The sequence below is a fragment of the Leptosomus discolor genome, chromosome 5, assembly GCF_034619465.1.
Source record: "Leptosomus discolor isolate bLepDis1 chromosome 5, bLepDis1.hap2, whole genome shotgun sequence".
In the NCBI taxonomy this organism is placed as follows: Eukaryota; Metazoa; Chordata; class Aves; order Leptosomiformes; family Leptosomidae; genus Leptosomus; species Leptosomus discolor.
Genome location: NC_141395.1, coordinates 62,981,426 through 62,993,250, shown reverse-complemented (window position 1 = coordinate 62,993,250; position 11,825 = coordinate 62,981,426). Strand labels below are relative to the sequence as shown.

The 11,825-nt window shown below is 42.5% G+C and overlaps 1 protein-coding gene across 2 annotated transcripts in view; it reads left to right on the top strand.

The window, feature by feature from the left end:
* The first annotated feature begins 212 nt into the window (after positions 1-212).
* Positions 213-11,825, top strand: part of NUDCD1 (NudC domain containing 1) — a 46,102-nt gene continuing 34,489 nt past the window's right edge. For both annotated transcript variants that reach the window (XM_086465007.1, XM_086465009.1), the window contains exons 1-2: positions 213-362; positions 9,052-9,206. In XM_086465007.1, the coding sequence (XP_086321133.1) occupies positions 245-362; positions 9,052-9,206 (273 nt within the window). In that variant the 5' untranslated portion in view covers positions 213-244. The remainder of the gene's footprint in view (positions 363-9,051; positions 9,207-11,825) is intronic.

Here is an 11,825-nt window from a genome sequence, read left to right as displayed (position 1 = left end):
GCCGGGGAGGCGCCGCCGGCTCGGCGGCTGCGGCTCCCGACGTGCGCCGAGGCGGACGGCTGCCCTGGGCCCGAACTACAACCCCCAGCGTGCCCCGGGCCCGGACTACGGCCCCCGGCGTGCCCCGGGCCCGGACTACGGCCCCCGGCGCGGCCCTTCCCGCCGTGCTCCGCGGCGGCTCCGCGCGTCCTCTGCGGGGCCGCAGAGTCGCCGCCTGTTCCTGAAGTGTTCCCCGAGCCGCGGCATGGCGGGTGCCGCCCACTGCTCCCTGCAGGCCAAGCGCCTGCTCTTGGACCCCAAGTTCGAGGGATATAAGCTGTCCCTGGAGCCGCTGGCCTGCTACCAGCTGGGGCTCGACGCGGGTGAGGAGCGGGGCTGGGTCCGGCGGCGCGGGGGGGAGGCCCGGCGGGTGGCGCGGGAGGGTCCGTCCGTGCTTACGTCCCTCCGCTTGCGGTGCTCCGCGGCCCGGCCCGGCCCGGCCCAGCGGCCCCCGGTGCAGGCGTGCCCTGAGCTGGGGAGAGCCCGGCCCGCCTGGCCTCTGTCGGCATCGGCGGGCGTTGAGGTGGCTCGGCGCTTCCTCTCGTTTTTTTTCGGTGTAATGGGCCGCAAGGTTGTCGTTGGGGCCCCCCCAGGCTCCTGTGGCTTCATGGCGGACCAAGGTCTGTGGCGGTTGTCAGAGCAGCTTGCCCTGGGAGCTGGAACTTGGCTTCCAGATGGCTCAGGAGATCTGTGCTGAATCGGGACCTGGCTTGTGCCCTGGCGGCAAGGCCAGGTGAGCGGCTGAGGTCGTTCAGAGCGGCAGCGTGTGTGCGAACCTGACGGGCTACCTGCGATTTGGAAAAATACAGATTAAATTGGTGTCTTCTACAAACTTCTGCAAATCATCTACTTTTCTTTTTTACTCTGCCCACAATTTGGAGGTGGATCTTCAGGCTATGCATCCCATGCTCTGTCTTTTCTGCTGAGCATTGTTAACGTTTGAGGTACCGGCCCATTAATGGGCTGATTCACTGGGAATATTAGCACAACCCCCTGAAGTCTCTCTGCGTTCTACCTTTGATTTGTGAAATTTAGCTGTTTTGTGAGGTGGATGAATTATTTTCTTTTTTTTATAAAGCTGGGACAGTGATAGACAATTAGGGTGGACCAATCTCTACCTCTGTTTATTTACTGAAGAATATATCTGCCTGTAACATTATCCGTTCTGTGTTGCTTTAATTTTATGTTGAATATGTTGCATTAGTGGATCAGAAAGTTACATTTGCCGTGGTGAATCGTCAGCGGAAGATAGAAGTTTTATGGGAATTGTGTATCGAAGGACGAGCAAATGAGATTGAGGTGGTACTGTACATGTGTCTGTGATAGGACTGGAAAATTTAGTGAGTAACATTTTTGTTATGTATTTTGACATTGTCGCAGTAACACGCGGTGTCACCTTCCAAAAGACGGTCTAAATGTGAGTGTGTGTGTATGTATTGGGAGTGTACTACAGGTGTTCCAGAGATGGTGGCAGTCAGTGTGGCGTGGGTACGGCCTCTTAATTTGTCCTTTATTTGATATTGTGCCCATGGTCAAACAAGCCACGTGGCTCTTGGATAGTTGGTTGTGCAGCTGTTCTAAACAGATGAGGATTACAGGCTTTCACAGAAATACTTGAGTGATGGAGTTGGTAATGGAGAGCTGGATCTAGTCAGTCCTTGTCTGTTCGGATATTGTATGTAGAAGTCGCAGTAATGTGGGTGAGTGAAGATTGGTGTGTGTGCCTGGGTTCTTCTCTTTCTCCGCTTCCCACAGCACAAAGAACCTGACTCATTTCAGTCTAACTTACTCAGGCGTCCTACTAAATCCTTAATACCAGGTCACTTGTTCTGTTCTCAGTGTGTGTATATGTGTAGATATTGGTCCACTGGAGAGTGGAAAGGTTTTTTTGTTGTTTTTTAAAAGTTGTAACATGAAGCATAAACCAAACCAGGCCCTACGTCTAGATGTTTTGTCTGTGCCCCAGCCTGCTCTTGGACCACACAGCTGGCTCGCTCTCCTGGCTGGTTAACTTCTGCTGACTTCAAAGCAGTTTCCTCACAGTACAGAGATGTTCCATGCCTGAACGTTCTATTTCCTGGTGTCAGTGGTCTACCTGTGCGTCAGACTGAGGGCATCCTTCCATAAGCTGACTTCTGTGTTGTGTGGGAATAATGGGTTGATTTATAGAGACCGTGGATGGTGTGTAGGCTGTGGCTTTTTCCTATTACTGCACAGGAAAAGAAATCAATACTGTGTGAGAAGGCCAAGAATTTCTGCTTTTCAGCATGTTTCTGAGCAGATTAGAAGTCTCAGAAACATGATGAAGAACTTGGTGGTTTGTGGGTTATTAAATTAATATTTGTCACTGAGTGAAGAGTTTGATTTTATTTGCTCAAAGTGGAAGCGAGTAAAGTACAATAGATGAAAAGAATCTCAAATGTTTAGGAACACTGTCAGCATTACTAATTCCTGATTTTAGAGTGTGGTAGTAGAATCTGGAAGATGAATGTTTAGAGTATTAATCTTCTTTGTTGATATTTTCATCTTTGTTTTTGTATTTATCCATTTTTATTAATTTCACTGTAAGCTATAAAATAAAATTACCAAAATAAATTAGCGCATGGAATTGATGCAGGCTTGTACTACTGGAGCAGGTGGAGAGCAGCACATAGCTTGCAGTGGTTGTGTGGACTGTAATGAGCTTCATTTTCTGACCATTGTGTAAAACTTAGTGTTCAGTTCTAATTTGCCTTTAACTGTCAAACTGTGGTTGCCAGGAATTTGCTGTGGTCAGATGTGCAGCTGAAGCAGAAAGACATTTAAAACATTCATTTATTTATTAGATCTGTGGTAAAGGGGAATTTTGTAATGAATTTCTTAACTATATAGTCACAGTGAAGAAGAATGGTGAAGTTCTGATATCTTTTGTTCCCTTTTAAATACTCTGACTTGTGTGTTCTTTTATTTCTTCCTTACTCAGTCTGTCGTAGTTAATCTAAACTTTCAGTCATTTCTCTTTTCTCATCTCTCATCCATTAATGAGCCCCACACCATTATACCTTTACTTCCCAGCTCTTTATCCTAAATTTTGTCTGGTTTTCTCCTTATTTTCCTTAGTTTATTTCCGTTGCTTACTTTCAAATGCTTCCTTTGCATTGAGCTTTGTAATGACTTTCTTTTAGATCACTGAACCTTTGAGAGGGAGGAAAGCACGGCTCGTTTACTGTCACCTCTTCCGCCCTGATCTGATCTCAGCAGAGCCCAAAGCAATGAGTGTGGGGCAAATCCTTGTCACCAACAGAGAGCCATGTCTAAGAGGCACAGCATTTTTAAAGGAATGAGAACCTTGCTCTTGACTTCGACTGGTCAGGTGTAACTTGATTCCTTTTTTTTTCCAGAGGCTTAGAATTTATTCCTCCTGCCTTTCCTCTCTTTATCGACTGTTTGGCAGAGCCATTATACTTACCATGTGGGTGCACTTTTCAATACAGTAACAGCTGAAGGGCTTGGTAAACATTCACTCAAACTGGGAGCTCCAGTTGCAAGCCAGGAGAACTGTGGGGAGAATGCATTCCTTTGATCACGTACGTTTATGGGGTTTTATCACTTTTTTTGAAAACCGGTGTTAATAAATGACTGCCCTGTTTGCAGCCTGTTTAGAGTAGGAGGTCTGTACTTCAGTGAAAATTAGTTGCCCGTTCACTGTTCTTTAGTGAAAAGTAGTTGCCCATTAGTAATGCCACAGGGGAAGGATGCCCTTGTGTCTTTTTATGGAGCTAAAGGCACTGGTATGTTTCAAACATTCGTGGAGATTTCCAGTTGCATTTTTTGTTTCCATTTGAAGAATTAAGTATAGGAAAAAAGTCTTTAAAGTAATGTATGGGAAATACTAAGAAACTGTGAGCCACAGCTTTTTAGATGATTACAGCTGTAGTTCATATATCTAGGTTTAGGTCTGTTCTTGTGTTGTACCTTAATCTCTTGAGAAAGAAAAAGATAATGTAGAGGCAAGTTCTGCCTTGAAACTGTTGTTAAGGAAGATGGTTCTTGCAGCTGGCACAAGTCAGCTTATAAATCAAGGTACTGCTATAGTGATACTTTCACAAATGCCTTGCTAGTTTTTGGATCTTGTTCAATTTATTTGTTCGGCTTAGTGCGTGATAGATCCTATTTACTGTTCACACCTGTGTAGGTAAGTTGATCAGGCAAGAATACTTCATTACATGGTATCTGTCAGCCTGTGCTTGTTTTCAGCAAGCTAAGTGTTTGTTAAAGAGTAAATTTTTGTGTCTAGTCTATAAACATTCTTACTGCAGTAGAATAAACAAGCTTTGTACTTTTACTCAACAACGAGGTGACGCTGCCATTAACAATAAAACCAGATTTGTTCATATTAAAAGAAAAAGGATTAATGCAGGGTTAGAAGAATCTTTGAATGCTGATACTGGAAAATAAATTAATGTAATCTCTTCCGCTAGTAAATGAGTGTATATGAAATACTAAATGGCTTCCACTGGGTGGCATTGCAAAACAAATTATGGCATACAATATGTACCCTTTAATGCCCCAGAATAATATGTTGATATAATTATTTTATATGTTTCCCAATGTCGTAAAGGTGTTTTGATGTGTTCAGTAAAACATCTAAAAATGGGGGTGGGCTGTTCTCCTCCTTTTTTCTCCAGTTTTTTTATGACAGTACTGCTTTCTAGTGTTTGATGGCAGGTGTCAGACTTCACTATTCATTTAAAGTATAAGTTCCTTGGTAGTGTTCTTCATTTAGAGATCTATTTGCAATGCAGAGTAATAATTATAATAAGATCCAGTTAGGTTAGAAGGTCTTACTCCTTCTGTTCATTCTTATGAGCTGCTTTGTATTTAGTGCCTTTGCTTTTAAGTAAGGCGCTAAAAAGTCACTTTTAAGTAAAGGCAGTGTCAGTGAAAATCTTTGCTTAATTGTCTTTGAACAATTTTTTGTTTGAATTTTGAGTCAGATTAATTTTTTTTTAAGCACGGAGCTGGAAATAAACACAATTGTAGAAAAGTGGCATAATTTTCTTTGTACTAGTCTGAAATATCCCACCTAACTAGGGTTGTTGGGAAATAATATTGAAAGCTGGGATTTGATTTATAGATTCTGTGTATTTGCTCTCTTTTCTGGTATGGCAGAGTATGAGTCTCTTCCTGGGTTTTAGTAGTGCAGTTTTATTTATCAGAAACTTGAAGGAGACCATGTATCATTCTGTTGAATAGCTGTCATTAACTGCTGCTTGTTAATTGAACCTAAAAAGCTGAAGCTAGTGAATTAGTCTGACTCTTAAAGCAAAACAAAAAATCCCCAAAGCAAAACAAAAAACCCCACCCCACAACCACAAACCAAACAACAAAAAAATCGGTAAAATATCCTGACCAAAGAACCAAACAAAAAAGGTGAAACCATTTAAGTGAGCGACAGATAAGATGATGATCCGATTGAAGTATTTCTTCTTTTCCCTTTATATTAACTTCTCTTTTTCTGAATTTACTTTATTAAAAGACTTCTTTTCTTCTCTTTTTTGTCCTTCATTTTTCTGCACTCAGCTCTGTTGGTTTTCTCCTTATTTTTCCAAGGACCATCAAGAAAACTTGAACCGGGAAGACTGCAGAAAGGAAGGAATGAACTTCATCCTAGTGTAAAATCTCCTATAAACTATCTGAGCACATGGTATGTGATAGCAGATGGCATTTGTGCACAGATTTCACTTGGTCACAGAATGGTTTTCCATTAATGGAGGATGGATTCTCTAATTACTTCTTGGCAGAGAGCTATATATACAGGATATATTCTGTAAGCAGTTGATAACCTTATTTGACAGTATGACAGTACCGTATGCATTTATTTGATTTTAAAATCTCCTACAAACTGTATAGTTTCTGACTTCTGTTGATGAAGAATTAATTATGTATTGCAATTATGCAAGGGATTTGGATCTCCTGTTCCTGGGCCCTTATTCAGGGCTTGTCAAGACCATAGGCTGAAAAACTCAAGGACAGAGAACTTATTCATAATCTTCCAGCTTTTATAAAGCTTATCACCTTACACTCAGCTAATCAATAGTATATTATTCAGAGAATTTTCTTGAAAAGTTATACATTTGCTTTAGTAAGTATCTAGTTTGGACTGTTTTCACTATTTGTATGTGTTAGATCAGTTAATGTAGCTATACAGGAAGTAGGTGACATGTACTTGATTTCACTGAAAATAATTATCGTGGATTGTATTTGGTTTTGTCTTTAATTGTTTACAGAATATTCACATCATCACTTGTTGTGTTGGGAAAAATATCTCTGTGATAAAGCTGGATTTTACAAACAGCTTTAAACCTGATTTGCACGACACATCCTTCTAATTTCTTTTACAGTGTAATTTACTGTAAAATATTCTAATTAGTTAAAGTAGAAATTGGAATGGGTAGCAGTCTTTCCCATTATGACACATGTATTTTCTTCTCACTCCTTTGTTGATATTCTAGCTTTTTTTGAAGGACCATGGCTTGGGGAACAGTAATTTTATTAATTGCAGAGGTACGGAAATCCCTCCTCTGTGGTGAATATGAATAATGATTTGAGCTGAGTGGAATTAATGCTGTTGATTTGCAAATATCAACAGTGATTAGGTGACTAATTGCTAATTATACTGTCATTTTGCAAGCATTTAGTATAGTATGACTGGATTTTTTATTAATCAAACAGTATAATCTTGCATGGTTTCCTATAGCCACTTTTATGTTAATAGCCAGTACCTGTAACGGGGTCAGCTCTGAGCCATCTGGTGACCATCTGGTCGACGGTATTATGATAGCTATGCAGTGCCACTGATTGCACTGCAGAGTGAACTACTGTTTGCAGTAATTGATATTCTGACAGAGTAGAATAAACTACTGCTTCTTTGGTAGGTTTTAAGGAGATGCTAAAGAAACGCATCAGAAATCTAAGGTGAGGACTGCTGCATGGAGTTGGGAGTGGTCCCTGTTACGGTGGATGAAGTGAAATACTGGAAGTAGCTTTGCTCTGTTTCTGAGCAGAAAAGAGAAGAAAGTGGAAGCTGAAAAAGTAGGAACTAAGCTAACTGTTGCTATGGGAAGGGTTAGCCTTGATGTGCTTTCCTCATACTCTGGATTTGAAGGTGAATCATGACGGGCTGACAGAGTTCACTTATGACTTTCTAAAGGATTTTGCTTGTCCTGTGAAGTTTGAGATACACTTCCTGCAGGGAGTCTAAGGATCCTGGGGTGATTGTACTGGAGAGTGAACTGGAGTTTTTGTGTGTGAGACTATTTGCAGAAGGATGGACTAGACCTCTGCTAATGTCTTTGCTAGAACTTGAGTATTTTCTGTGTTTTGAGATGTAGGGACAACAGCTGCTTGGTCTCTGTATGGATATGGAATAGGAAGAAAGAGCTGCAGCTAGTTTAAACAGAAACTTGGTTAGTCTTGGAAATGTAACCCCAGTTCTGATTACTGGTAGCTGAGGAGAGGTTTTGTGTTTGGAAAAGTCTTGCTCAAGTCGATGACTGTAGGTAGCATGCTTCTTGCCTTGAAGAAGGTACCATTGTAGTGAACAGCCTTTCTTTGCAGACTTAGAAGTAGGTTTTACATAGTTGCTGCATATGTGTTTCATCTTATGAGGACTAATGACATATTAGACCTCAACATATGTTGGGAAGAGACAGTATAGGTGTGTTGGGTTTGCATGGCAAGGTTTTGGTAGCAGGGGGCTACAGGGGCAGCTTCTGTGAGAAGCTGCTAGTGGCTTCTCCGGTGTTTGATAGACCCAATGCCAGCCCGCTCCAAGATGGACTCGTTGCTGGCCAAGGCCAAGATAATCAGTGATGGTGGTAGCGCCTCTGGGATAACATATTCAAGCAGGAGAGAGGAGTGAGAATATGTGACAGAAACAGACACCAAGTGGAGGAGGAGGAGGTGCTGCAGGCACCAGAGCAGAGGTTCCCCTTCAGCCCGTGGTGAAGACCATGATAAGGCAGGCTGTCCCCCTGCAGCCCGTGGAGGTTAAAGGTGAAGCAGCTATCTGCCTACACCCCATGGAGGAGTCCATACCAGCGCAGATGAATGTGCCCAAAGGAGGCTGTGACCCTGTGGGAAGTCCATGTTAGAGCAGGCTCCTGGCAGAACCTGTGGACACGTGGAGACAGAGGAGCCCACGCTGGAGCAGGTTTTCTGGCAGGACTTGTGACCCTGTGGGGGACCCAGGCTGGAACATTCATTTCCTGAAAGCCTGTACCCCATGGAAGGGACCCACACTGGAGCAGTTAAAGAAGAGCTGTAGCCCATGGAAAGGGCTTACATTGAAGTCAGGGAGGACTGTCTCCTGTGGGAGTGACCCAACGCTGAGCAGGAGAGAGTGTGAGGAGTCTTCACCCCAAGGAGGGAGGAGCATCAGAGACAATGTGTGCTGAATTGTCTGCAACCCCCCTTCCCTGTCCCCCCTGCACTGCTTGGAGAGGAGGTAGAGACAATCAGGAATGAAGTTGAGCCCAGGAAGAAGGGAAGGGTGTTGGGAAGGTGTTTTTAAGATTTGTTTTTATTTCTCATTACCCTTATCTGATTTGATTGCTAAGGAATTAAGCTAATTTCACCAAGTCAAGTCTGTTTTGCCTGTGATGGTAATTGGTGAGTGATCTCCCTGTCCTTACCTCGACCCATGAGCCTTTTGTTATATTTTCTTAACCCTGTCCAGCTGAGGAGGCGAGTGATAGAGTGGCTTTGGTGGTCACCTGGTGTCCAGACAGGGTCAACCCACCGCAACAGGCCACTATAAATGGTAGCAGTTATTGCATGATCACAGTGAATGACTGCGGTGGCCTTCAGTGTGGATGACCTTGTTTTCCAAGTTTGTGGTGAAATTTTAAACTATGTATACGTAATGTATTTGTAATTTGTAATCATTAGTTTGAACTTTAAATTGTTAAATTATAAAGACATTTATAAATGCTAAAATAGTTTGTTGTTTTTTTTTTTTTTTTTCCCCAGCTGTAGCAGAAGTGAAACTTCGTGATGATCAGTATACCCTTGACCACATGCGTGCTTTTGGCATGTATAATTATCTTCACCTTGATTCCTGGTACCAGGATAGTGTCTACTATGTTGATCAGTTTGGAAGGGTTATGAATCTGTCAGTGACGCTGGTAAGAATAAACTTTTTTTAAAACTTACTGACTTTGAAAAGATGGGGAATAGATAAGTTAGAAAATATGGCAGGTAGGATCTGAATGCAAAAACTGGGGGAAGCGATTGCCAGGAAGACAGGTAGAGTAACAAAAACGTAGTTCACCAGAAATGGTGATAGGATTCTGAGTGAGGTTTCTGACATCTTTTCGTTAATAGTATTGCATCAATATTGCAATAGTGTTGCATCTGCTTCTGTTCTGGGGGGCTTAGACGTGGTGACAAGCTGAAGAAAAGAGTGGACGCTTCTTTTCTAGTTGCTGGCTGTTTCTCCCATATGTTACTTGATGTTTGTCTGTTTGCTAAATATGAAAATCCAATCATTGTAGCTGTAAGGAGAGAAAGAAGCTGTACGTGTAGAATTAGAAATGGAAGCCTTCATGGACTGATAGCTTAATCTGGGCATCACTTGTGGAGGCAAAAGATGCTGGTGGCCCTGGGCAAACTAGAAATAGAGTGTAAGCAAGCTAGGCCAAGTCAGAAAAACATCACAGTTCTCTGCTTTTATTTTGATGTTCTATTTCTTTTGAGCCATTTTAATGCATTGATGCACTAGTTTCCATTACAAAGCTATTCTTCATTCTGGAGGGGAAAGGACATGGCTCCATGGAATGGTGTTTCTGGTACATGAAATGGTAGTGCTTGGTCATCAAAAGATTGTGTGGAAACGAAAAGTTCCATTGTCGTGCTGCCAAGGAATTTGACTTGTAACTCTGTGTGACAAAAGAAAACACAGGGCAATGTGCGCATTTTGAGAGAGTGTGGCTTACTCTGTGCAAGGTTCCAGCGGTGGAAATGAGTAGGCCAGGGCTAAGCTGAGAAAAATCCTGAAATGGTAGTTCTAGATTTTTGAGGAAATACAGGTTTCCAGAGGATGGTAGGCTGAGAACTGAAGGCGCAAAATAACTCCTTTACTTTTCATAGAACGTAGAAGCAGTTGGAGCCTTTGTCGGACTCTTGCTGAGACAGAATAATCTTCTGGGACTTCTTCCAAATCTTTTGAGATCATCTGGATTCCCAGTAGGAACATCTAAAAGAAGGAAGCTTGTCAGGGAAAGCCTTCTGTGAATAGTGGCTTGTCACAATCTCTTTTTGTACATTTGATTTTCTTTTCTAGTGGTTAGTTAACCTTGACTGGCTGCCAGACAGCCCCCAGATCCTCTCTCACTCCCCCTCTTCAACAGGACGAGGAGAAAATAAGACAGAAAAGCTTGTGGATTGAGATAAAATCAGGAAGATCTCTTACCAGTTACCATCATGGGCAAAATAAGACTCGACTTTGGGGAAATTAATTTAACTTATTGCCAATTAAAACTGGAGTAGGATGATGAGAATCAGTCACTCAAAGCTCCTACCAGGCACTTGCTCTGGCATGGGCTTCCCAAGGCCTGCAGCGTGAATATCTCCCCCACTGTGGTCCTCCATGGGCTGCAGGGACAGCCTGCGTGGTCTTCTCCGAGGGCTGCTGGGGAATCTCTGCTCTCACCAGTGTCTTGGCTAAGAGGCTCAGCTGTGCCCTGCAGGGAGTCCACTGGGCCCAGCTGGAAGCAGCCGTGTCCAGCACGGGGCAGCCCTGGCCTCTCCTCACAGAGGCGCCCCTGCAGCCCCCCGCTGCCAGCACAGCACCGCACCCAATGCATGCCTCTATCAGGAGGTCACTGAAGTGTGCAAATTTCTTTCTTAGCTGGTAAGATAGAGGATTTTACAACAGGGATTAATTTGCATTTTTATGGCAGTAAATTGAAATAATAAATATTCTTTCCTAGGACTGGTGAGTCCGTTGGAATCCTCAAGAAAATCGCACTTGGTTAATGTCTTGACATGAGTTTCAGTTCCACCGGACTGTGAAATATACAATACAGTGCTGTTTTGCAAAGGAAACGTTTGTATATGTATAAAAAGGAATGTGTATTCAGAAACATCAACAAGGTGTCTCATTACAAATGTGCCTGACCATATATTAGTCAAATGTATATTGCAAATAATATTGTTTTCAGCCAAGTACTGCTTACAAGTTAGCAACGGCCAGAATTAAAATTCATGTTAGTTGTCTTTAAACCAGAAGATGGAGCAGTTTAATATGCTTATCCTGAATCCAAAGCAAAAGAACACTTAGGCTTTTTAATACATAATTATTTGTAGTTCTGCTTCCTATTTCGGTTGCAACTTTGATTCTAATCTGGCAGTGTGTTAGTTAACCATAAATCACAAATTATCCCTGCAACTTTGGTGTTTAAAAAGATGTCATCTGTGAAGGCAAAAAGTATAGATAATACCTTGCCACTTGCTCAGAATCAAACATAAAAAGAAAAGTGATCAACATGAGCAGTTTTCTAAGTTGATGGATGAGTATTCAGGTGGGGTTTTTTATACCAGATTGAGAAAGTTGTTACCTGAACTTGGCTGGAAATACTGCATAAAAGCTTTAACATCTTTTGTTACAGCTATAGGGTTTCTTTATTCGGTAAGCCAGCATCGATACTTCGTGCTAAAGACCCAACGGGTAGTGTAGTGACAGGATTACTGAGTTGGGTTTTTTTGATTTTTGTGGGTTTCTTTGTGTCTGACTTGACTTTTTT